The sequence below is a fragment of the Peromyscus californicus genome, unplaced genomic scaffold (genome assembly GCF_007827085.1).
Source record: "Peromyscus californicus insignis strain IS unplaced genomic scaffold, ASM782708v3 Scaffold_21__1_contigs__length_65335640, whole genome shotgun sequence".
Classification (NCBI taxonomy): Eukaryota; Metazoa; Chordata; class Mammalia; order Rodentia; family Cricetidae; genus Peromyscus; species Peromyscus californicus.
In genome coordinates this window covers 35,171,025-35,193,363 of record NW_026294514.1, presented here as the reverse complement: position 1 = coordinate 35,193,363, position 22,339 = coordinate 35,171,025, and the positions used below count along the sequence as shown (strand labels likewise).

Genomic DNA, 22,339 nt, shown 5'->3' with positions numbered 1-22,339 from the left:
TCATCAATCTGGAGCTCCCCAATTCAGCCATACTACCTGTCCAGCAAGCCCCAGGGATCCCCCAGTCTCCACCCCCTCAGCACTGGGATCACAGGCATGCACTGCTGTGCCCAACCTTGTACATGAATGACGGAAACCTGAACCCAAGTCCTCATGCCCACATGGCAGGCACTCCACAGATTGGCTCTAACCCTCAAACTCTCAGGTTCTTCAATGCATTCAATGACCCATAAGACCTTTGTTTATAAAGATGTCTTTTTCGTTTAATGCTTAAAAATATTTTCTCTTTGATTCTGTCTGAGAATGTTCCTTTCAGTCTTAGATTTAGGGTTTCTATTGCTGTGAAGAGACACTATGCCCACAGCAACTCTTACAGAGGAAAACATGTAACTGGAGCTGGCTTACAGGTTCAGAGATTTAGTCCATTACCGTGGTGGGAAGCATAGCGGCATAGAGGCAGACATTATGCTAGAGAGCAGCTAAGAATTCTATATCTGGTTCAGCAGGCAGCAGGGAAAGAGAGACACTGGGCCTGTCTTGAGCATTTGAAACCTCAAAGCCCATCCCCAGTGACACACTTCCTCCAACAAGGCCACATCTGCTCCAACAAGGCTGCATGTTCTAATCCTTTCAAATAATGCCACTCCCTATGAGCCTATGGGGGCCATTTTTATTCAAACCACCGCACTGCCTCTTAAAAAAAGTTTAGATTGAGTGATTAAAAAACAAAGCAAGCCAGGCGGGTGGTGGCGCACAGCTTTAATCCCAGCACTCGGGAGGCAGAGGCAGGTGGATCTCTGTGAGTTCGAGGCCAGCCTGGACTACCAAGTGAGTTCCAGGAAAGGCGCAAAGCTACACAGAGAAACCCTGTCTTGAAAAACAAACAAACAAACAAACAAACAAACAAAAAACCAAAGCAAAGCAAACCTTTTGCGTAGACCCTTTGTCTTTTATCACCCATATGTATGGACATATACATGTATTTGTGTAATGTGTATATTAGCATGCATATATTGCACCTATTTACTGGTCTTCCACTGGAACTGTAACTATTGGCTTAGTGGCTTTCTTCTTTCTTTCTTTCTTTTTTCTTCCTTTCTTCCTTTCTTTTTTCTTCTTTTCTTCCTTCCTTTCTTTTTTCTTTTCTTTTTTCTTCTTTTCTTTCTTTCTTTCCTTTCTTCCTTCCTTCCTTCCTTCCTTCCTTCCTTCCTTCCTTCCTTCCTTCCTTCCTTCCTTCCTTCCTTCCTTTCTTTCTTTCTTTCTTTCTTTCTTTCTTTCTTTCGTGACAGTGTGTCATGTAATCTAGGCTAGCCTTGAATTGCCCTGATCCTCTTGCCTCTACCTCCTGAACGCTGTAGTTACAGGTTCGCTGTTTTCTATTTCTTTCATTCTACATTAGTGTATGTTCATTGCCTTAAGCTTAAAAAAATATCAATTATGCAAGTAAGCAAGGTTGGCAAAGACAAAGCTTATCTCTGCTGCTTTCTTGATAATCCTGTTTCTGCCACTAGAATCTAATTCCCCTGTCCCACCTGAGCCACAGCTTGGGTGGGGAGCAGGTGCTTGAAGTTGGCTGGGTTTTTTTGTTGTTGTTGTAGAGAATGTACATATGGAAATAGTAATTCTTGGAGTACACTTAGTACTGAAGTGGCTGATGGCTCTGGGTATAGATGCAGTGGATATGCAATGAATGACAAGGTACTGTGTCTCCCAAAGGGCAGGGACATTTTTGTGTGAAATTTGTGTGTGTGTGTGTGTGTGTGTGTGTGTGTGTGTGTGTGTGTGTGTGTGTGTGTGTTGACTTTCTAGAGAGTTAAAGAAAAGTCTGTTGCTGGTGTGGTGGCACACACCTTTGATCCTAGCACTTGGGAGGCAGAGGCAGGTGGATCTCTGTAAGTTCAAGGCCAGCTTGGTCTACAGAGTGAGTTCCAGGACAGCCAGAGAAAGCCTGTCTCAAAAAAAAAAAGAAAAAAGAAAAGGAAGAAAGAAAGAAAGGAAGTAAAAAAGAAAGAAAGAAAGAAAGGAGGGAAGGAAGGAAAGAAGGAAGGAAGAAAGAAAGAAAGAAAGAAAGAAAGAAAGAAAGAAAGAAAGAAAAAGGAAGGAAGGAAGGAAGGAAAGAAGGGAGGGAGGGAAGGAGGAAGGAAGGAAGAGGTCTGTTAAAGCAAGAAAAGGCCCAAATGACTCAGGTTCAGAAGCTCGGGATTGAGGGACACCTCAGAGGAACCACCATGGAGAACTGGAAAATTGCAGGAAGGAAAATTTCAATCCAAACTACACGAGTTATCTGGAGAATTGTCCTAGGGAGGATTTGTGCGGTGAGGCTCGTGTACTGACTGATCGGGGAGACACAGGAGGCTGTGGGGAGAAAGTCGAGCTTTCTAGTCACTGAAACTAGACTCCTCTGTCTGTGCACAGCTTGTCTGACTGCACATTTATACCCCTAGACTGTTCACATCTTGGTACTGAAGTCTTCAGAGGCGAGAAAGCCTCTCTATGATTCCGGCTCTGGTGGCTTCTGAATAAGGTTCCCTTTTTCTCTGGTGTCTTCAGGGTTGGAGAGTCTGACCCATGTAACAGTCCCCCCAAGTGCTCCTCCTTTTTTATGTGTCAGTATGACTCACTGCAGCCAGGTGTGATGGTGCACTTGGGAAACTGAGGCAGAAGGATCAAAAGTTTGAGTACAGCCTGGCTTACATAGCAGCAACCTGTCTCAGAATAGATACATTAATGTTTGCTTTCCCTGGATCTAAAGGTAAAAAGCATTCGGTGGGGTCTGCACATGGTGCGCTGGTTCTATTGTATACTCTGTGAACTGAGCTGAGCCCCGAGGACTGATATACTGAACAAGTCGCTTCACTTTTCAGAGTGGCAAGAAATATGGTAGCCCTTGTGGAGGAAGAAACTGCTCTGTCTGCCAGTGTTTTCCTGAAAAGGGATCGCGGGTGAGTGATGCAGATATCAACACTGACAACATGCCTGGATTTCACACCATTCTGAGTATTTACGTAGCCTCCGACCCTTAGCATGTGTTATTAGCCAGAGGTGCGTATCTTCCACAGTGAGTGTTCTTCACATTCTTAGAAAGGGTTACAACTGATGTAGACTATGTGTGAAGCTACACAGTCTGAGCAGTGCAGCTCACCCTGTGTTTTGCACAACACTACGGGCATGAATCATCCTACAAAGGCCTGAAGTGTCTGTCACCCTTGGTCACCCTCTCCAAGGTTTATTGCCTATCAGTGTTTTAAAGGCTCTGAGAAATGTGTGCGGGGGGGGGGGGGGCAGTTTAACTTGGTTTAAAATCATCTTTCCAGACATTTGACCATAGTATACTTTCATGCATAGCACCCTATTGAAACTTAATATTCAAGCCAAGGCAAAAGCTATACATTGCGTACTCCATATTTGTCAGTGACTTTTCTGCATGCTCAAAATGCCTTTTTTTTAGTTCACTGATTCCTCACCTTACATGCACCAATTGTGCTGTGCAGAAAGAAGACTGAGCCACAGGCCAGTTTTCAGCTCAAAGCCACCCACAACAGTTCTGCTGGCAACTGGACTCCTAACTATTTTGTAAAGCATTTCAGGCCATCTTGGCTACTGCCTTTCACGTCTCAGGAACCCACAAACATTTCCCTGTGCACTGATAGCTGCAGCCGGCAACTGTTAGCTCATGTGTGCCGAGGTTCAGATGAAGCAACCCTTTATTTCAAAACCCTCTCATCCTTTTTTTTTGTAGACTGAAATACCACTCTTTACACTTGAAACACATATAGTTGTGTGTCACTGAAGAATGAAAAAAAATATAAAAATAACCCCCTTAAGAAGGGCTAAGGTTGACTGTCTTTCTTAAGCTCTGGATACCTTCGAGGTCAATTCACTGATTTGGATGTAGTAGTCTTCATGTATTCAGGCTACTGAAACAAATATAGTACACCAGTACACCTTATAGTACGCCTTAATCAACTTAAATCTGTTTCTCACAGTTCTGGAGGCTGAGAAGACAAGATCAAAGTGTCTACTAGTGAGAGCCATTTCTCAGCTTGAGGATGGTATCCTTGCAGGATGGAGAGAGAGAGAGGTGGCAGGGTAGCTCTTTAGGGTCCTCTATGAAGGGCTTGATGGTGATGATCAAGTTACCTCTCAGGCACCCCATCTCCTATTCTCAATACTTTGGAGCTTGGGATTTCAGCATGTGAATAGGGGGCATAAACATTCAATCCAAATGACGTCTATATTGATCACACAGTGATAAGCATGACACTGAGAGCATGCTTGGACAGTGGCCAGTCTTTAGGGCAAAACATTTCTTTCCTCCCACTCCAAGGCTTTGCCACTATACCCACGTGTCTTTAGAAATCTCAGTCCTCTTAATTCTGTGGTTCTTTACGGGGGACCATTTTGTTTTACCCACCTTTCTAGGGACACTTGGCAGTTGGGACATGTTTTAGTCATCACAGCTGGGTGGAGGGAGCTACTGGTGTCTAATGGCAGAGGCCAACAGTATCGCTCAGCTTCTTGTAGTGCAGGATACATTCTACACCAGAGATTGGTCCTCAACACCAGCAGTGCACACGTAGAGAAGTCCTGCTCTCACAGCTCATGGGGATGGGTGTGATTATTTTTGTTTCCATCTGACAGTGTAAGGAGCCCAAACCAGAGCCAGCAACCACATCCAGGTGCCTAGCCTCACCTCCAGCACTTGCTCCACAAGCACAGAAAGGTTATTACACTTAGGTTCCAACACCTGGGTCTGCTGTCACTTCGTGAGCTCACGGGGTTACTTCCTGAGATCAAGCCCTTTACATCTGCTGCCTGGATTCTGCTTCCGTTGCTTGAGCTTCTCCGTGATCACAAGCCAATGAGTGTGTACAGAGTGTGCTTTTCAGTCCCCGTGGCTGTCTGTGGATTGCCAGGGTTCCGGGGGCTGAGCCGCTCTCTACGATGTGTGTGTCCCTGGTAGTGGGTGGCCGAGGGGACTGTTTGTGCAGCCCCAGCAACCTCCGCCTTTCCTGATGGCTGGAATCTCCCTGTGAGGGCTGCAGGCATGGGTGGCATTTTCCAGCAGAGAACGTGGGAGCAAGACTATACTTCTGTGGAAGGGGACGGAGGTGTAGGTACTCAGTTCTTAGCATCCAGCCAAGCTCTAGAGCTACAGTGGCAGCTCCAGGTGGACTGATAAGTAGTAATAATAATAAGTTGACACCGCATTCCAGGGGCTGGAGGTGTCTTGCTGAGGCTCCACAGCCCACTTAGGGAAAAAAGCTTGTATCATCAAGAAGGAAATTGTTCCTCTCCAGTAGGCTCATTGGGTGGCTTGTTCAAACCCCACAGTTGAACTGTTTGGTCTGAAGTAATTCTTTTTTATTGTTTTATTCTTTTATGTTTATTTCTTGATAATACATGTATGTAATAAATTTTGGCCATTTTAATCATCATTATCCTCTGCCATCACCCCACCCCACCCCCACATTCTCTCTCTCTCTCTCTCTCTCTCTCTCTCTCTCTCTCTCTCTCTCTCTCTTTCTCCCCCCCTCTGTGTGTGTGTCTCAAATGAGTGATTCATTGAATTTAACTAGGGTTGCTTGTTCAAGCATGGGTGGAAGGCTGTTTACTGGGGGAATGTCACCATATCATTGGATACAGCAGTGAAGAAAATGGCACCTCCCCAGAACCATCAATTGCCATGAGTTCCTTACAGAGGAGTATTGACATCATGAGCCCTTCCCCATGCATACTCAACAACTTGTTTGTTTGTTTGTTTCAAGGCAGGGTTTCGCTGTATAGCCTGGCTGTTCTGGAACTCACTCTGTTGACCAGGCTGGCCTCGAACTCACAGAGATCCACCTGCCTCTGTCTCTCGAGTAGTGGGATTAAAGGTGTGCAACAACACTCAGCCTTGATCAACAACTTGTACCAGGCACTTCGATTTTCATTTCATAACTGTGACTTCTGGACGAGCATTATCCACCCATGCAGGATGCTAATGCAGTCCTTGACAAGCAAAGCTGGGTTCTTGATAAAAGCTGTGGTTAACTCTTTATCTGAGTCTGGAGCTACAGTGAGCTACAGGGAGGTGAACCAAGAACGGACACACACAGTGGTCCAGAGACCATGGCCCAGCCTCCTCTCTCAATCAGTTTGAGTATGGCTGTGCCTGAACCCCCCTCATTAGAGCCTAAGCATGTACTTGTGATGGGTCATGAAAACAGCCTCTTGACTCAGCGCACACCTTAGAGGGACAAGTTGTTGCTCTTCGTTTCCCCCTTTTGAGTAAGTGTATTCCATTATACTTCTTTGATCATAATACAATAGTCGGCACATAGTAGGCAGTCTACACTAATCAATCAATGGATTAAAACCCAGACTCCAACATAGAGAGAATTCAGGAGCCTGTGCTGTGGCCATGCCAGCACACTGTGGATCCATAAGGAAACCTGCTATTACCAAGTTAATGGTGACTCTCTCCTCTGCACCTAGACTTTTTATCTCACATTGGCACTGCTTTGCCATGAGTAAATGTTCATAGTTCAAATCCCTGTGCACTTCAGGTGTGGTCAGAGTTAAGTATCTTCATAGCAAGCCAACTCTGACCACTGTGGCACTACAACTCCTCTAGGCAAGTGGTGTTGGGGTGGGGGCAAGAGACAGGGGTACACCCTCCTGATGTCTGGCTTGCAGGTTCAAGCTCAGCCTAGGAGAAGAAGGCTTGTCTAGAGGGTTAATCTCATCCCTTGAGATGGTGGTATCCCCTGGTTCTGAGATGTAAGGCATGGCTGGACAGCTCCTGAGTTGCTCCCCTACACAATCTACAATTCTTCCCCATCTCCTCTCCAAACTTTCTGTTAATCTCTGTAAGGAGGCAGATGAGATAGAATTGGACAGAATTTTAACTTAGTCTTTGTTGGTCTCCAGGGAAGCAGTCCATGTAGTTAGCGGTTGTCTATTGGTAAGGACAATAAAGTCATGTCCTTACAAACCAGGATAGAACCTTTTATGAGTTCTGGGTTAGTGACTGGAATGGTAATAGTAATAGTTTATCTTTTGGTAACTTACTTAAAAAAATAGGTGAATGTGCTTTATCATCTGAGAGAGTGACGGAACCATGAAACCAACAAAACTTTGTGATGTTGTGGTTTTTGGTACAAGGGGCAAATGGCTTTAAACTCATATTGTCTTCAAGTTTTCAGTTAGAAACCCAGATCAAATATTAGTGAGTCCCTCTTCCCTTTGGGATTATCAGTCACTGAATATGCTCAGTACAGCATTTCCCTGCACCGTCACTCACTTATCCCTTATATTTTTATCAGCCTGCATCCTGTGACTAAAAAGTAGAATCTACTTGGGGGAATTTCAATTATTGTTAGTATGTTTCGTGTCCTTAAAACATATTTGCATACACAGTTCTAACACTCACACTCTTTACCACTCACATGGCTGCATTCAGGACACAGCCTGACAAATGGTTCTGAGCAGTACTTTTGTGTCTCCAGATTTCCAATAGTCAATAACGTTCTGTTTTCACAGAAACACCACCCAGTGACAACTGGAGATGGCTGCAGCTAGTCTGTCACCCACTGGCATTGGTGCTGGTTCCTTGCTATGCCACATCCCAATCCTCCAAGGACTCTCTGTCTCACCTGGTCATCACCAGAAAAATCTTGTGATCAGTAATATACACGATGTGCATGCCTTTAGGGGACAGCAGGTAACCTGAGGTCAGAGGTCTGGGACCATTCTCACTGATAAACATGAGGTGCTGGGCCATGCCTTTGTCCTGCAAAGGCATAAAAATCCACAATTTTTCTAAAACCTTGTGCCCAGCTAGAACATGTGTTTCCCAGTGGATTCCAGTTACCAGGCTCCATGTCACAACAGTGGCTTAGCTTGCTCAAGTGTTCATGTCAGAATGATAGCATGCTTTTTGAACACCAGAACACTTGCAGAAGCTGAAGGGATATATTTCCAGGTTTGAATTTGCTGTGGACAGGGGTTCAGTATTTCTGAAAAGGGCCCCAGTTAGCCGAGGGGCAACCTACAGTGTTGACATAACAGTAGTTGGCATCTATCTGACGAATCGCTGCAGGTCACTAACATCAATTTCGGTACGCTGACATCTCCTTGACCACTAGTATTTATGGATATGTAAGAAGGAAAAAGAATATTTGCTCCCTTGCTGTACAACGCACCACTTATTTCCCATCATGCCAAGTGTGCATGTGGGTCTAACATCACAGGACTTCTTCCAGGACTAAGTTGTATGGTTTGATGGTGGGTTTTGGTGCATCTACTTATACCAACCATCTCTTTTAATGCAGTGATTTCAAGCGGGCTTCAGGTCTCTCTATGTGGAGTTCAAGTTCTTTTTTTTTTTAGCGTTTATTTTATTTCATAGTTTAATTTAATTTTACTTATCAGTCACAGATTCCCCTGTCCTCCCTCCTCCCGCCCCCCCCCCCCGCCCTCTCCCCAGCCCACCCCCCATTCCCATCTCCTCCAGGGCAAGGACTCTCCTGGGGATTCAGCTCAACCTGGTAGATTCAGTCCAGGCAGGTCCAGTCCCCTCCTCCCAGAATGAGCAAAGTGTCCCTGCATAGGCCCCAGGTTCCAAACAGCCAGCTCACACGGCAAGGACAGGTCCCTGTCCCACTGCCTGGGTGCCAAACTAGTGGAAACACATGAACTATGAACCAATAGCTGAGGAGCCCCCAACTGGATCAGGCCCTCTGAATAAGTGAGACAGTTGATTAGCTTGAACTGTTTGGGAGTTCAAGTTCTTATTTGGTCACTTGGTTGTGTTGTCTTAACTGCAATCAATAGTAATACTTTCCCATTTGTTCAACAAATAACCATCAAATCCTTGCCAGCAAAGGGCCAAGACTGAGAAGAAAGTCCCTGTGGCTGAGACGTCTCATAGCCCCTGGTCTCCTTAGATAAATCAGACTCACCCTCCAGTCACTATTTCTGATTCCCTGGTAGGTGCCAGGCACTTTCTGGGTACTTGAAGGTGCCTCATGGAAAAGAAGGGACAAGAGAGGCACTTGCTTCTCCCTAGGTGTGTAAGTTGGTTTCCTGAGCTAGCTTTGCATGGGAGCATGTGGGCATTGGGCACAGAATGCTGGATATGCCCTTTAGATTAGATCTGGAGGTGGAGGGCAGCCAGCCCCAGCATAGAAGAAGAGTCACATTAGCACATGCTTGATGGCTTGCTGCAACAGAAGTGTGCTCTTCACTTGAGACCAGATGTTCAAAGGCAAATGGTTGCTACCACCAGGCTCCAGCTGGAGAATCTGCTCCACCCTCCGTGGTTCCCATTGCTCCGGCTTCCACCTCTGCCTCCCTTTATTTTGCTTTATTCTCTGTGGTCTGTGTCGAATCTCACCCACACCCTTCTTATAAGGAGACATGTGAGGGCAGTTAGAGCTCCCCTTGGGCAACATACGATGACTGAACCTAGGATAAGACCCTCACCACATCACATCTCTTGTCATCTTTTAAGTGTAATGGTGATGGGCCGGTGGATATAATGAGGATGGGGCGGTGGATACACGTATCTGGGGGCAGATAAGGTGTTATTGGGAAAGCAGAAAAAGTCACAGGAGCAGAGTGCATAGAAACCCACTTGATGTCCCAGGTCTCCAGAGAACATAGATGATGCCAGGCTGTCCCCGGCATACTAATACTACAAAATGGGAGAACCGCTCACCATGGACTGGTTCAAATGCCTAAGCTTTCTCCTCTGGTTCTCTGTGCAGGGTCTTTCAACTGCACCTGCATACTGCCTTCTGAGAGCATACCTAAAGGCCCTAGTGCTCCCCAAGGCAGACTGATCAATGCACCCCAAGTTCATTGTGAACAGGTGAGGTAATCTGAAGGTACAGGAGCACTCTTCGCTACTGCACTCCAGGCTCCTTGGATGGCTCACCACTTTTTCATTCTTCGGTTTTGAAACACCTCCTGATGTCCAGACTCCTCCCTCCCCCAATAATATGGGAGGACTCCAGAGTCACTGTGTGCCCAGAGGACTCAGGTTTCACTGACTGGCAGTTTGAGGGTGTTTGTGATATTGTAGTGACACCTAATGGCATGCTCTCTGAATTACACTTTTGCATTAAAAGGAAGAGAGACATTAAAGGGAATGTAAATAATAAATGATAATAATAAGTAGATGCAGCAATGGGAGAGGCATGTTAGACATAATGTTTATTCATAAATTTTAGTTATAGAAGTATTCATTAAGCATGAGTATACATTTAAAATTTGTAATGTGTGAAGCAGTGGCCAAGATTACGTGATGAAAACGGATCTGTAGTCCCAAATTCAATCTAAAAGACATCGTCTTAAACCAATATTAAGTAATACTCACAAAATATTAATAAATTATAGGTGGTGAGTCTGGGCATTATTTTCAGGTTTACATGATGGTTTGAGGAAAGTTAGGCTGGTGTGGTTTGAGATGGAAAGGGAGCAGATACCTTGAGATCAAAAGGCCTGGGTTCAAATCTCTACTTGCCCGGGTCCTGGCTGGCTATGTGACCTCAAGCAAATTGCTTCACCTCTCTGAGCCCTCCTTGGAGAATGAGGAAGTATATAAGGATGGCTTTCTGCTTTCTGTGGCTGTAGAGAGTTCGTGAGAATAAAGCAGAACACCATATTGAGCTTAGTGCAGATGAAGAGCCCAGAGTATGGTAGCATGGTAATTAATGTCACTGTCATCGACGTATTTTTGTTGAGAGGAAGGTAGGGTTTGAGTGACAGAGAAGAAAGGCTATTGTCATCTCTGGAAAACAAGTGTGAATGAAGCATGAGTACTTGGGTCACAGGGACTGGGTGGGCTTGGGTGGTGGAGGGCACATTGTGCCATTAGGGGTAAGGCAGTGACCCAAGGAAAGGACAGACTGAAGAGAGCTAACAGCTGTGTTGGGGAGAAAACTTGGATCAAGGGAATGAGGGAGACTGACTCTTGGATAACGTGTGCTATAGAGGATGTGACCATGACCTGGGGCTTTGCAGTGGGATGAAGATCAACCAGACATATGGCGGACATTGAGTTCAAAGGGAGACGTGATAGATGTGGTCATGGGTGGGAGAGACAGTGAGTCCAAATGGACTGTGTGTGCTCTGGTCTTCCTCTTCTGTCCAGCTGAGCCAGGAGCCAGCTAGCTGATGGCCCATCTGATGACCTGTGTCAGCTTGGCCCTGGAGCAGAGGGAAAGAGGTGAGCTGGTCGTTTCACAGGGTGCGCCCAAGTTGCTCAGGGGTTGAACTGGTTGTCACTCGATTCTGCTTCCAGTGACCTCACTGTCTCAGAGTGAAAGTCACAAAGCACAGAGGCAAATTCTGTACACATAGTAGGAATAATGTAAACAGTGGTGAGAACCACTGTTCTTACATCTGAAAGCCAGTTGCTGGACTTCCCGTGGAACCTGTTTTCTTAAGTCATGGATGGTGGGTGGGGACTAGGGATTTGGATCAGGTATGATTTTTTTTTGAATATTTTTTTAATGATAAAAAGTTCTTGTGGTGACTGATTCTCTAGATACAAAAATAATTTTCATGAACTGTTACTTTTCCTCTATTCACTCTATAATTAATTCTATGATAGCCTTAGAGATAAGCAAGCCTAAGTATTTACTTATAAGGAGTTGTTTTTTTTTTCTGACCCCATTTTTATATGAACTGATTCGATGAAAATAGAAATTCTTTCTGGTTTAGTGTAGATAAATTATTTATTCTAATAGAATGAACTGTCAGACCACTATTTCAAAGACTAACGTTTGGGGAATTTTTTTGAGCAGCTTTTAGACAGATTTAGTACAGGCACCCAAAGTTTAATGTGTTTCTTTTAAAATTTTATCATATAACAAAATAACTAACAATATTAAAAAGCACTAAAATGAAGCCATAAAGTTCATAGTCTTCAAAGGGAGACATTCCAAGTTTTATGTGAGTTTTCCACTTACAAAGTTGCTGTTTAGGGAGGCTGAAATCAAGGCGTAATGACATCTGTGCCACATTTTGTTAAGACTATGGCAAGCCTGCAAGTCTGCTCACTGCTCAGCAGATGGCGTGGAACTCTAAACAGTCCTGTGGAAGGACCTCAGCATTTTACACAAGTCCTGCAAGCCAGTGTTCCCAGGACTGTGCTTTGGGGCTCAAAGGAAGCATTTGTACTGTCTCTCCTTGAGGTGGGGCAGGGCTCACCTTATTTTGTGAAGGATTAATTGTTCTCCTCCGCAGTTATAGTTTGAGTGTGTTTTGTCTCCTCCAAACAGGGGCTCAATCCCCAAAGTCACGTGTTAGTGGCATTAAGGGGTGTTAAGTGGTATCAAGAAATGTACGATTACCGTAATGCTTAGAGGTGGGGCCTCTGAGAAGTGAATAGATGAGAGTATTAGAGTGGAGCCCTCGTTATTGAATCAGGTGACTTTATAAGGATAGGGGAGAAACCACACCCCACCCCCACACCAGCACACACACTCTTTCTCCCAGCACTATGTGGTATAGCTTCCTGGGCTGTGGCCAGAGCCTGTATCACGTCTTTTACACCCCACATGTACTTCCGGAACGATGAGCTCAAATACATTTCTTTTCTGTCATTGATTGATTGATTGATTGATTGACTGGTTGATTGATGATTGATTGATTAATACTAGGGATTGGACCTAGGTCTTCATGCATGCTAGATGTATTCTCTACCATTGAGCTATGGTATCAGCCCAGCTCTTTTCTTCATAATCTGTCAGTCTGCCTCTGGGTTCCTTCATTAGAGTAATGAAGGTTGACCAATGTATCTTTCTCACCAGCATGGCCGTGGGCACACCTATGTTCTGTCTTCCAGGAGCTTATGGTTCAGTAAGGGTAGGGTTAGGAGGAGGTCACAGGTAAAGAGAGGATGGTGCAAACAGGTGAAAAGTGTTCTTTTGGCCTCAAGGAGAGAGGCATCTTTTTCTCAAGGGCAAGGTCAGGGAGACAAGGCGAAGGGATCTTTCCATGGGAACTTAGACTGTCAACCCAGGGCAGGAACGGAGAGCCCTTGTGAGTCAGGAAGCATATGCAAAGCTTTGAACCACAAGAGTTTCCCAGAAATGGCCAGAAGTTGGTGTGAATGTTAAGGGCAGGAGTTGGGGAGGGGACCCTGGAGGAAGGTTTGGTTTCCTTCACTAATACAAACAGATTTTTTTCCTGCTCTACTCTGTGTTTTAAAAGTATTTTTATGGTTCTTTCTCTAATCAGGACATGTTTCCACAGCATACTAAATGGAATTCTATCAGTCTCAGCACTGTGTTAAATATTTCCATTCCTTTTTTCTCGCAAAGTTCCATTAGCTTCCTGGATTCAGGATTGCATGTCTGAAATGAAATGCATTAAAGAGATTTATGGCCAGTTAATTGACTGTCTCTTTTTTAGTTTCCCTTTTATATTTGAGAATTCATCTGGCTGTGTCTCTAAACAACACATTCTTGTAAAGTACTGTATTCACAGAAGATCATTTGGGGAGTTGACATACAAATGACTTGCATGATGAAAAGATCATTTCAAACTTAATAAAATATGACTTCCATATTTAATAAACAAGGGAACTTTTAAACATATGTTAACTAATCTCATTTAAAAGGTTAATATTAGACACAAGATTAATCAACATAGGGTAAGGAAGTCATTTGAGGTCATCATTACTCCATTAAGGTTGTGGTCTAAAATGCACATACTATCCATTCCAGACTGATCTACTTTGCCCATGTTGTCAAGGTCTCATACCTCTGCTTCATTGTTGCTACTTGGTAACACATACGTATGTATCAGAATTCTTAAAATGTCCAGTCTTTTGGAATTCTCCATGAACTGGAGCCATTGTGTTGAGGCTGGACAAGCATGAAGAAAAAGGGACATACATATAAAATATAACTTTGATTTGCACAGTCTGGATAGGTAGTAAAGGCTGGAACTGATGCCTTTGGATCGGTGACTTGATGGGACACTGAAATGGCAATTTATCTTTATTACAAGGGTCCCCAGTTGCTGACTATGAGATGCACAAGGAGGAGAATGTGAATTGTCCAGGCTTGTGTCTCCCCTCCCCTGGCCCACTATTGCCTACGTACCACTCCTGAAGCCTTCATTTGTAAAAATACAGTCAGCAAAAGGCTCTGTCCTGGCTCTTGAGGGTTGGAGCAGCTGACGGACTGTGCTGGGGCTTCTCTTTGTCATCTACACATTTGTCATAATGGCACATAATAGCAGTGGTTAACATTCATCATGACAGGTACTCTCTAAAACAACTTTACAGGTTTTATTCTTTTTTTTATGGCCCTAAGCTACTGTCAGATGAAGATGCTGAGCAGGAGAGAGGTTCAAGATGTAGTCCAGAAATGCCACAATGAAGCCCATTATTATGTATAATTAATATATGCTAATGATATCTCTTTAGAAGAAAACATGTACTCAAGGACACACAGCTGAGAAGCATGGCCTTGAGCTTTGAGCACAGGGACTGAACCTTGAGCCCGGGTCCTCAATCACTGTCTTCCCTGTGTTCTCTGCATCCAAGGTGGCTCTTCATGGCTCTCTCTGATGGCTGTTTGCAAATGCTGTCAAGTCAGCACATTCTCCTCTGACCCTCACTGCAGACTCACACTTGCTCAGGGGCATTTAGCTGCCCACATCTGCATCTCTCTGTCAACACCCCAGCCTCAGGGAGGACTGTCCTGGCTCTCTCAGCACCAGGCAGGGTGACTGAGAACTGCCCTCCAGTCTGGGGCTCCTCTCGCTGTCCATGGAGATGACTGACTGATTTGGTTTCCTTTCTTCCCGGGCTGCGTTCTTGCCTGTAGCACTCTGCACTTTTATCCCTGCCACCCTCCCGGCTGCTTATCTTTCACGTTCTCATGGTACTCAGTAACTCAGGTGGGGGAGTCTCTGTGGGCATTTCATTGTGAGAAGTCACACAGTGGGTTCACCCTATCTCGGGCTAGTGGGTTTCCACATGACTGTTTTTCCTGCTATGGCAAATGATATTGTGGTGAATCATCTTGCATTACTGCTGATGGCTCCTTCACCAGGACCCAGTTTAAGCCTTTCCATCATCTCCTCTGCATGGCTGGGAATGGCTGAAGCACAACCATCTAAGTAGGATCCAAGTGTGGTAATGACTGGGTCTCAGTTGTTACTTATTCCCAATGGGGTGCTCTCCTGAGTAGAAGGGCTCATGGTAAGGTATTCTGGCATTCATGCTTATGTGCTGGTCTGTTGGGAAAGCCTGTCTATTGCCTTGGTTTTAGAGGAATATGTGGCTATCGGAACTCTTCCAATTGTTGACACACAGTACTTCCTTCACGTGTCACACAAGAGTAGGTACTCAAAAAAAAAAAAAAATGGGGCTGACACTTTGATTTGAGGTATCTCCGAGTTTTATACAGATAGCATTTGGCAAGAAATATTTTTTCCAAGGACCCTGTAAATCTCAGAGACCATTTGTTCTAAAAAAAAAATCTAAGAGATCTGATCTGAGAAGATAGCTCTTGAGATTCATCAAACGTTCTGTCTCAAAAGCAAAGTGTATTCGTTCATCAAATGCAGTTACGGGGCAGTGGCATGGCTCAGTGTTAAGTCATTTACCATCAGGCCTGACAATCTGAGTTCTATCCCAGGGACCCACACTGTAGAATGGGAGAACTGACTCCAACCTCCACACACATTCCTGTGGCATACGTGTGCGTACATGCATACACACCACGAGCACAGACACACAGACACAGACACACACACACAGACACACACACACACACACACACTGCAATAAAACAATTTAAAAATGCTCGCTTTTAAAAGATGTGGTTATCTAAGAGTGTTGTTGCGGGCAAGAGGTTATAAACAATCTTTTTCTTAAAGGATTTTAGAAAGTGTGAAGAGTCACAGAGCCTCACAGCTCCACTTGGAATGATTTTGAGGAGTGTTTTCAAACTCTGACGCGATCTAACACGTGCTAAGACACGGCAGGAAAACAAGCTGAGCACCTTTGCCACCACAGTGTGTGGCAGACACCCACTCACTGGTGACAGCCTTATTACTCAACTCTCCGTCTACTGTCACAATTGTAGCCCAAGACAGCAAAGCTAGTTATCAAATGTAACAACTGAGTCAAATATACTTTCTACCCACACCCAGCTCTAGACATGGACAGAATGTTGAAACTGTCATTTGGACAAGCTGATGTTGTATTTCTGAGTCCATTCAAATAGCCTCTTTGTTGTCATAGGTTAATTATTGTACAAAGAAATAAGCAAACCTGAATCTTTCTACAATCAAAATTAAGTTTTTTTTTTTTTTAATAAAAAAAGATTTTGCTGAGCAGTGGTGGCACATGCCTTTAATTCCAGCACTCGGGAGGCAGAGCCAGCTGGATCTCTGTGAGTTCGAGGCCAGCCTGGTCTACAGAGTGAGATCCGACACCAAAACTACACAGAGAAACCCTGTCTTGAAAAAAAAAAAGATTTCATTTATTTATTATATATACAGTGTTTTGCCTGCATGTATGCCTGCACACCAGAAGAGGACACCAGATCCCATTATAGATGGTTGTGAGCCACCATGTGATTGCTGGGAATTGAACTCAGGACCTCTGGAAGAGCAGCCAGTACTCTTAACCGCTGAGCCATCTCTCCAGCCCTCCAAAATTATGTTTTGATAGCATTATTTTTTTTCATAGTTCAAAATCACCAACTATAGAGGGGCATAGGTGGAGGGCAGTGGAAGTGAATGGGTGAACAGGCCAGGATGGCCGAACCTGTGGTCAGAAGGGGTACAGAGATGGACAGAATTAACCCACAACAACAAATAAAATAAAACCCCTGTTCTCATAATTCCTCTTATGAAATATTCATTTAAATGTATTTATTTGTGTGTCTGTATGTGTGTGCATGTGAGTGCAAATGGCTATAAAGGTCAGAGAGGGGACTGAGTCCCCGGGAGCTGAAGTTACAGGCAGTTGTGAGCCACCCGACTTGCAGGGAGCTGGATTGCATGGATCTAATGCAACATAGAAAGCCTTCATCCAAACTGTGGCGGAGAAATGAGCTAAAAGCAGCTACAGGACAGAAAAATCATTATCCCTTTGATGTGTATAAATGACCAGGTGCTCTCTCCCTCACTCATTGCTGTGTTCCTTACTTGATAGCAGTAAGAGTTTGGCATTTCTAGCTCTGTGATTCATGAGACATCCCAAGATCTACAAACGCAATTGGCAGTGGGAAAACAATAGCAGAGCTTTAATCTGCTTATATCTGCAAACACACACACATACATATATATATATATATACATATATATGTCCCCCTTTATGCATACACACATGCATACACATACATGCACACAGGTATATATGCACACAATAATGCAAATTTATCACAGAGCTTAAAAATCAGCTTGAAAAGGCAATGCCATAGCTTCTACTTGTATTTTAGCCAGTCATTTGTGTTTCTATTAGAATTTGCTCAAATCTAGTGTTCGGGTTTTCTATACTCACTGTTAGGATTCTGCCGCCACTCCAGCTGCATGATCGCATATGCGCAGTTCAGGAGCTAAGCAAGGGGTCTTGCATCTTACGTCATCAGTGCTTGCGGCCTGGTCATGCAATCTGCACATGCATGGCATAGCTCCGTAAGCCCACCTGTGCCTTAAAAAGCTGGACACAGACTCCTCCTCTTCTTCTCTCTGCTCTCTCCTCCCCCCACCATCTCTAGCTCCGTCTCTTTCTGCTCTCTATGCATGCTTCTTCCCCAGGCCTGGTTCTTTTGTTGTCCCCCGCTCTGATATTGGGTTTTGTCGTACCTCATGACCTTTCTGCACAGTAACCAGCACCACTTATCATTTTTAACACTCACAAGGAAGTGCCTACATGAGCAAACCCTATGGCTTCTTTTGCTCTCCTTTCTATTTCAGGGTCAACCAGGACCACTGGGGCCACAGGGACCAATAGGGCCCTTGGGACCCCCGGGACCCATTGGGATTCCAGGAGAGAAGGGTCTGAGAGGTGACAGTGGCCTGCCTGGAGCAGCAGGAGAGAAAGGAGACAAGGTGAGTCAGTGAACATCTCAGCAGTCTCCAGCGCTCAAGGTTTGTGTATTCATTTGTTTGTTTAAAAGTCTGAGGACAATCTTATTAGTATTTTGTGGTGGTATTGTGTTCCCCAAAATATTGTGCACCCTAATAAACTTATATGGGGTCAGAGACAGAACAGCCACTAGATACAAAGGCTAGAAAATGGTTGCACTCACACCTTTAATCCTAGCATTCCAGAGGTAGAAATCCCTCTGGATCTCTGTGAGTTCAAGGCCACATTGGAAATAGCCTGGCATGACTCACGCCTTTAATCCCAATAAGTGAGCCTTTAATCCCAGGGAGTGAGGGCAGAAAGCAGAAAGGTATGTAAGGCGTGAAGACCAGAAACTAGAAGCATTTGGCTGGTTAAGCTTTTAGGCTTTGAGCAGTACAGTTCAACTGAGATTCATTCTGGATGAGGACTCAGAAGCTTCCAGTCTGAGGAAACAGGATCAGCTGAGAAGTTGGCCAGGTGAGGTAGCTGTGGCTTGTTCTGCTTCTCTGATCTTCCAGAATTCACCCCAATACCTGGCCTCAGGTTTGATTTTATTAGTAAGACCTTCTAACAATTCGTGCTACAGTATTTAAAAGAAAACTCCCCTGGATAGGCAAGCTGTAAATCTCAGCAGCTGCCTGGAGGAGGAGAGTAGAGGAGGGAAGGGAAAAAAGCCTATGCAGTCGAGGCTGGCATGGAGGCGTCGAGGCCTGGAGCATGGAGGTGAGGCACATAACAGACGAGCAGCCAAAGGACAGGCAGGAGAACTTCAGGAAAAGAGTAAGGAAGCCTAAAGTGTTGGGGGAGACGTGCTTAGAGAAGAGAAATCCAGAAAGCTGACTTCACACTCTTCTGAATAATTTAAGACAGTGGGCAGCTTTGTGAAGCTGCCTTCGGAAGCCTGGTAAGCCGCTGCACTGTGGGTAGGGATTCTGGGAAGGAAAAGTAGATTATCTCATTAAAGGACAAATTGGCCCACCCACCTCTCTATAATACTTAGGCTCATGAAAACTGTATAACTGCACCTGGTCAAAAACTAAGACATAGGGCTCTTTTCTCAGCCCCTCTCCCAAGGGGCAAGCCCTTCTAGAACATTCCTCCAATCTGTAAATGCACACACACCGAGGACTGACTTTGTTCGTTTGCTTCCCAAACTACCCAAACCAAGTATTACGTGTACCAAGCTGAATTTTTCATTTCTCAGGCAACAATATGTCTTAGAGATTATCCTATGTTAATTTCTTAACCTACATTTATTTCTTGAAAAATACCATGGAATATGCTATCCTGTGTGTAAAACCATAGAAGAAATTCTTTTTCGGTATAGCGCCAGGGCAGGGATGTAAGCCCATCAATTGCTGTTGTTCACATTAAGAGTCTGTTGTCCTGGGAAGGATTCTGAGGGCTGGAGTTTGACAGCATGCTGAATATTTAGTTTGGGTTGGTTCTGCCGAATTGCCTTCCCAGCAACATACGGTGTGAAATGATGCTTCTTAAATGTTGAGGTCTAGACCAATGAGTATAAAAACAAGTGACAATGACTGCTAAGGGTTTCTGATTTGGGATCACCAACTGTTCCTAGTTTCCAATGAATATACTTGCCAACCTAATAATCTAGTCACTTTTATGTCTTTGTTTTATATTTTGAAATAGGGTCCAACTGGTGTCCCTGGATTTCCAGGTTTGGATGGCGTACCTGTAAGTGTCCCCACATTTTTCTCCATTGTTTTAAGAAAGGAGGAAACAGTCATTAGAAGCTTCAAAGTGAAGCAGAGTGTGATGGTACACATGTGCCATCTGAGTGTCTTGGGAGACTGAGGCAGGAGGATTATGAGTTTGAGGCCCTCCTGGTTTACATAATGAGAACCTATTTTGGAGGAAAGAAAGAGAGAGAGAGAGGGAGAGAGAGAGAGAGAGAGAGAGAGAGAGAGAGAGAGAGAGAGAGAGAGAGAGAGAAAGAGAGAGAGAATACCCTCATAAACAAAATCCCTAAAAAAATAAGCTCAAAAGTTTTTTAAAGACTGCCTACTCTTCAATTTTGTGCAATAAATCCTCAAACTAAAACATTTTACACAAAGAACAAAGCCTTCAAAGATATTAAAGAAAAAATATCCAAAATAGATGCTAGGTACCATGTCATGCTCAATGCTCTGGAATGAAATGTGTGCCCATAACAGAAGCCTCATTTTCTGGTGTGTCCCAGCTTTGCAAGTGGCATTGAGAGTCACACAGTACAGAAACCCAGTGCAAGAAGAAAGTGGGGCTTGGGAAACTCTACAGTGCAGTGGAGTCTCCTCCAAAGCTGGAGAATAACTCAAGCTGAATTAACTTATCCTAGACATAGTACATTTTTAAACTGTAATTTTACTAGATAGCACTTTTAGGAAGCCTCACAAAGTGAAACAAGTAAGCAAGAGAGTCGTTAAGTTCTGCAATGTGGGGTCCATGCTGCACAGCCTTTGTGTTGGGGTTTTCTTGCAGAAATACTTTGCTCACAGTTTTGTCCTCCGCAGGGTCACCCAGGGCCTCCCGGACCCAGAGGCAAACCTGGTGTGGATGGCTTCAGTGGTTCAAGAGGTGATCCAGGGTTTCCAGGAGAAAGAGGCGCTCCCGGCCCAAGAGGCCCCCCTGTAAGACACCATTAGGACAGCCTAGAGTGACCCTAAGAGAAAAGACTATTGCGGGAACCAGCTTGCTGTACTAGGGAAGAGTCAACGTGGCTTTGCCTGTAGCATGGTGAACCAAACTGGGTGGTTGGGGAGGGGGATGGCAAGGCGGGCAGAACCAGAAAATGGAGGGGCTTCATAGGCTGTGGAAGTAAACTAGATTTTCTTTTCCATGCCACAAGAAGACACTGAGTGGCTTTAAGAAGGGTTGTGCTCTAACTGGTTTCATGAAGGTATCTCTAGTTCCTGCACAAAGGCTGGATAGTTTAAAAAGGAGTGGGGGCAGTTTACCAAAACTTACATTCCCACCCTTCAGGGTGAATTTGTATTTAAATATAGCTTCAGCAAGGGGCAGTCCTTTATTCTCACCACCCACCACCTCACCTCTTTCACTTAAGTGAAAATCAGACGTAATCTGGCCTGGGAGAAAACGCCTTATACGAAATTCTCAAAGAACAAATAAAAATTGAGAAAAAAGTTTTAATAAGTAAATAAATGCTTTCCCTTAAGAAAAAGTTAACTTTTTATGTATGGCTGCCTTTCAGCCTTTTCCCTTTGCTATTTAAATAGCTCTTCTCAAATCCCCCAAAAGGTTTCTTACTGGAACTTCCAGAACCATCCATTTTGCCTTCATTCATCATCCCTGGGCTCCAGACTGAAGAAGTACTGGTCTGAACACAGAACTCAGAAGGAAGTCCAGGCTGGCACCTTTCTTGATACCACACAGAACTCATCTTGGGTGTTAAGGTTCTCAGTAAAGCACTCTATGCTAGTCTCAGCCATTTGCTGGTCCAGTACAGTGAGATGAATGCACACGTGTGTCCCAAGCTCTTCCAGCTGGACCAGACATCATTCTAATGAATCAGGCATTTCAGAGAGCAGGGACTCTCAGTGGCTGCTTTACCATGGCAAGCAGGACTGAGCACAGTGTTGCAATGTCACAGTAGTCCCTTTGTTAAGCAGTGTTCTTCCATTCTCTCCTTTGGTTCTTCTGACCACCCTGCCTGTAAAGTGAAACTGTCCATGAATGCTAAAGCTACTCAAAGCAGCCTCAGCCACTGGTGGGAAAAGTTACTATTGTCTTGTGATCTTTTAAGGGTTTTGTTAAACCATTAAAAATTCTCTTACCATCACTTATAAATACATGAAGAAATGAAAAAATAGTACTAATATTTATGTAGAAACAAAGCTTTGCATCTCCAACCATCTTGTCTCCTAGGCTCAGTGGGGGAGTTAGTTACCTAGACGTTCAGCAGGTCCGAGGAGCTGAACTGTTTGCCAAATGGTGTGGGAATATTTGGGCATGCAAGAATTTCATAGCAAAAGACAACTGAAATATTAAAAGCTAGATAACACCAAATATTCATAATAAATGGCTTGCCTATTGACAGACCCTTGGCCAGTCAAAGTATAGCTTTAATACACAGCTGAATCTCTATAATATATTCTTGCAACCCACAAGAACTTACCAGAAAGCCATGGGGGTCTCCCACTGGAAACAAAATCAGCTGCTCTTGCGAGTGAGATCAACTTGGAAAGTTATACTCCTTTAGATATCTTGATAATATGAAGAAGGCAG

At 44.3% G+C, this 22,339-nt stretch overlaps 1 protein-coding gene across 1 annotated transcript in view; it reads left to right on the top strand.

Moving 5' to 3' along the window:
- The window catches only part of Col4a4 (collagen type IV alpha 4 chain), a 116,815-nt gene that overhangs the window by 21,403 nt on the left and 73,073 nt on the right, over positions 1–22,339 (top strand). The window contains 4 exon segments of the mRNA XM_052750033.1: positions 2,865–2,942; positions 17,941–18,075; positions 19,748–19,792; positions 20,608–20,724. Coding sequence (XP_052605993.1) covers positions 2,865–2,942; positions 17,941–18,075; positions 19,748–19,792; positions 20,608–20,724 — 375 coding nt within the window.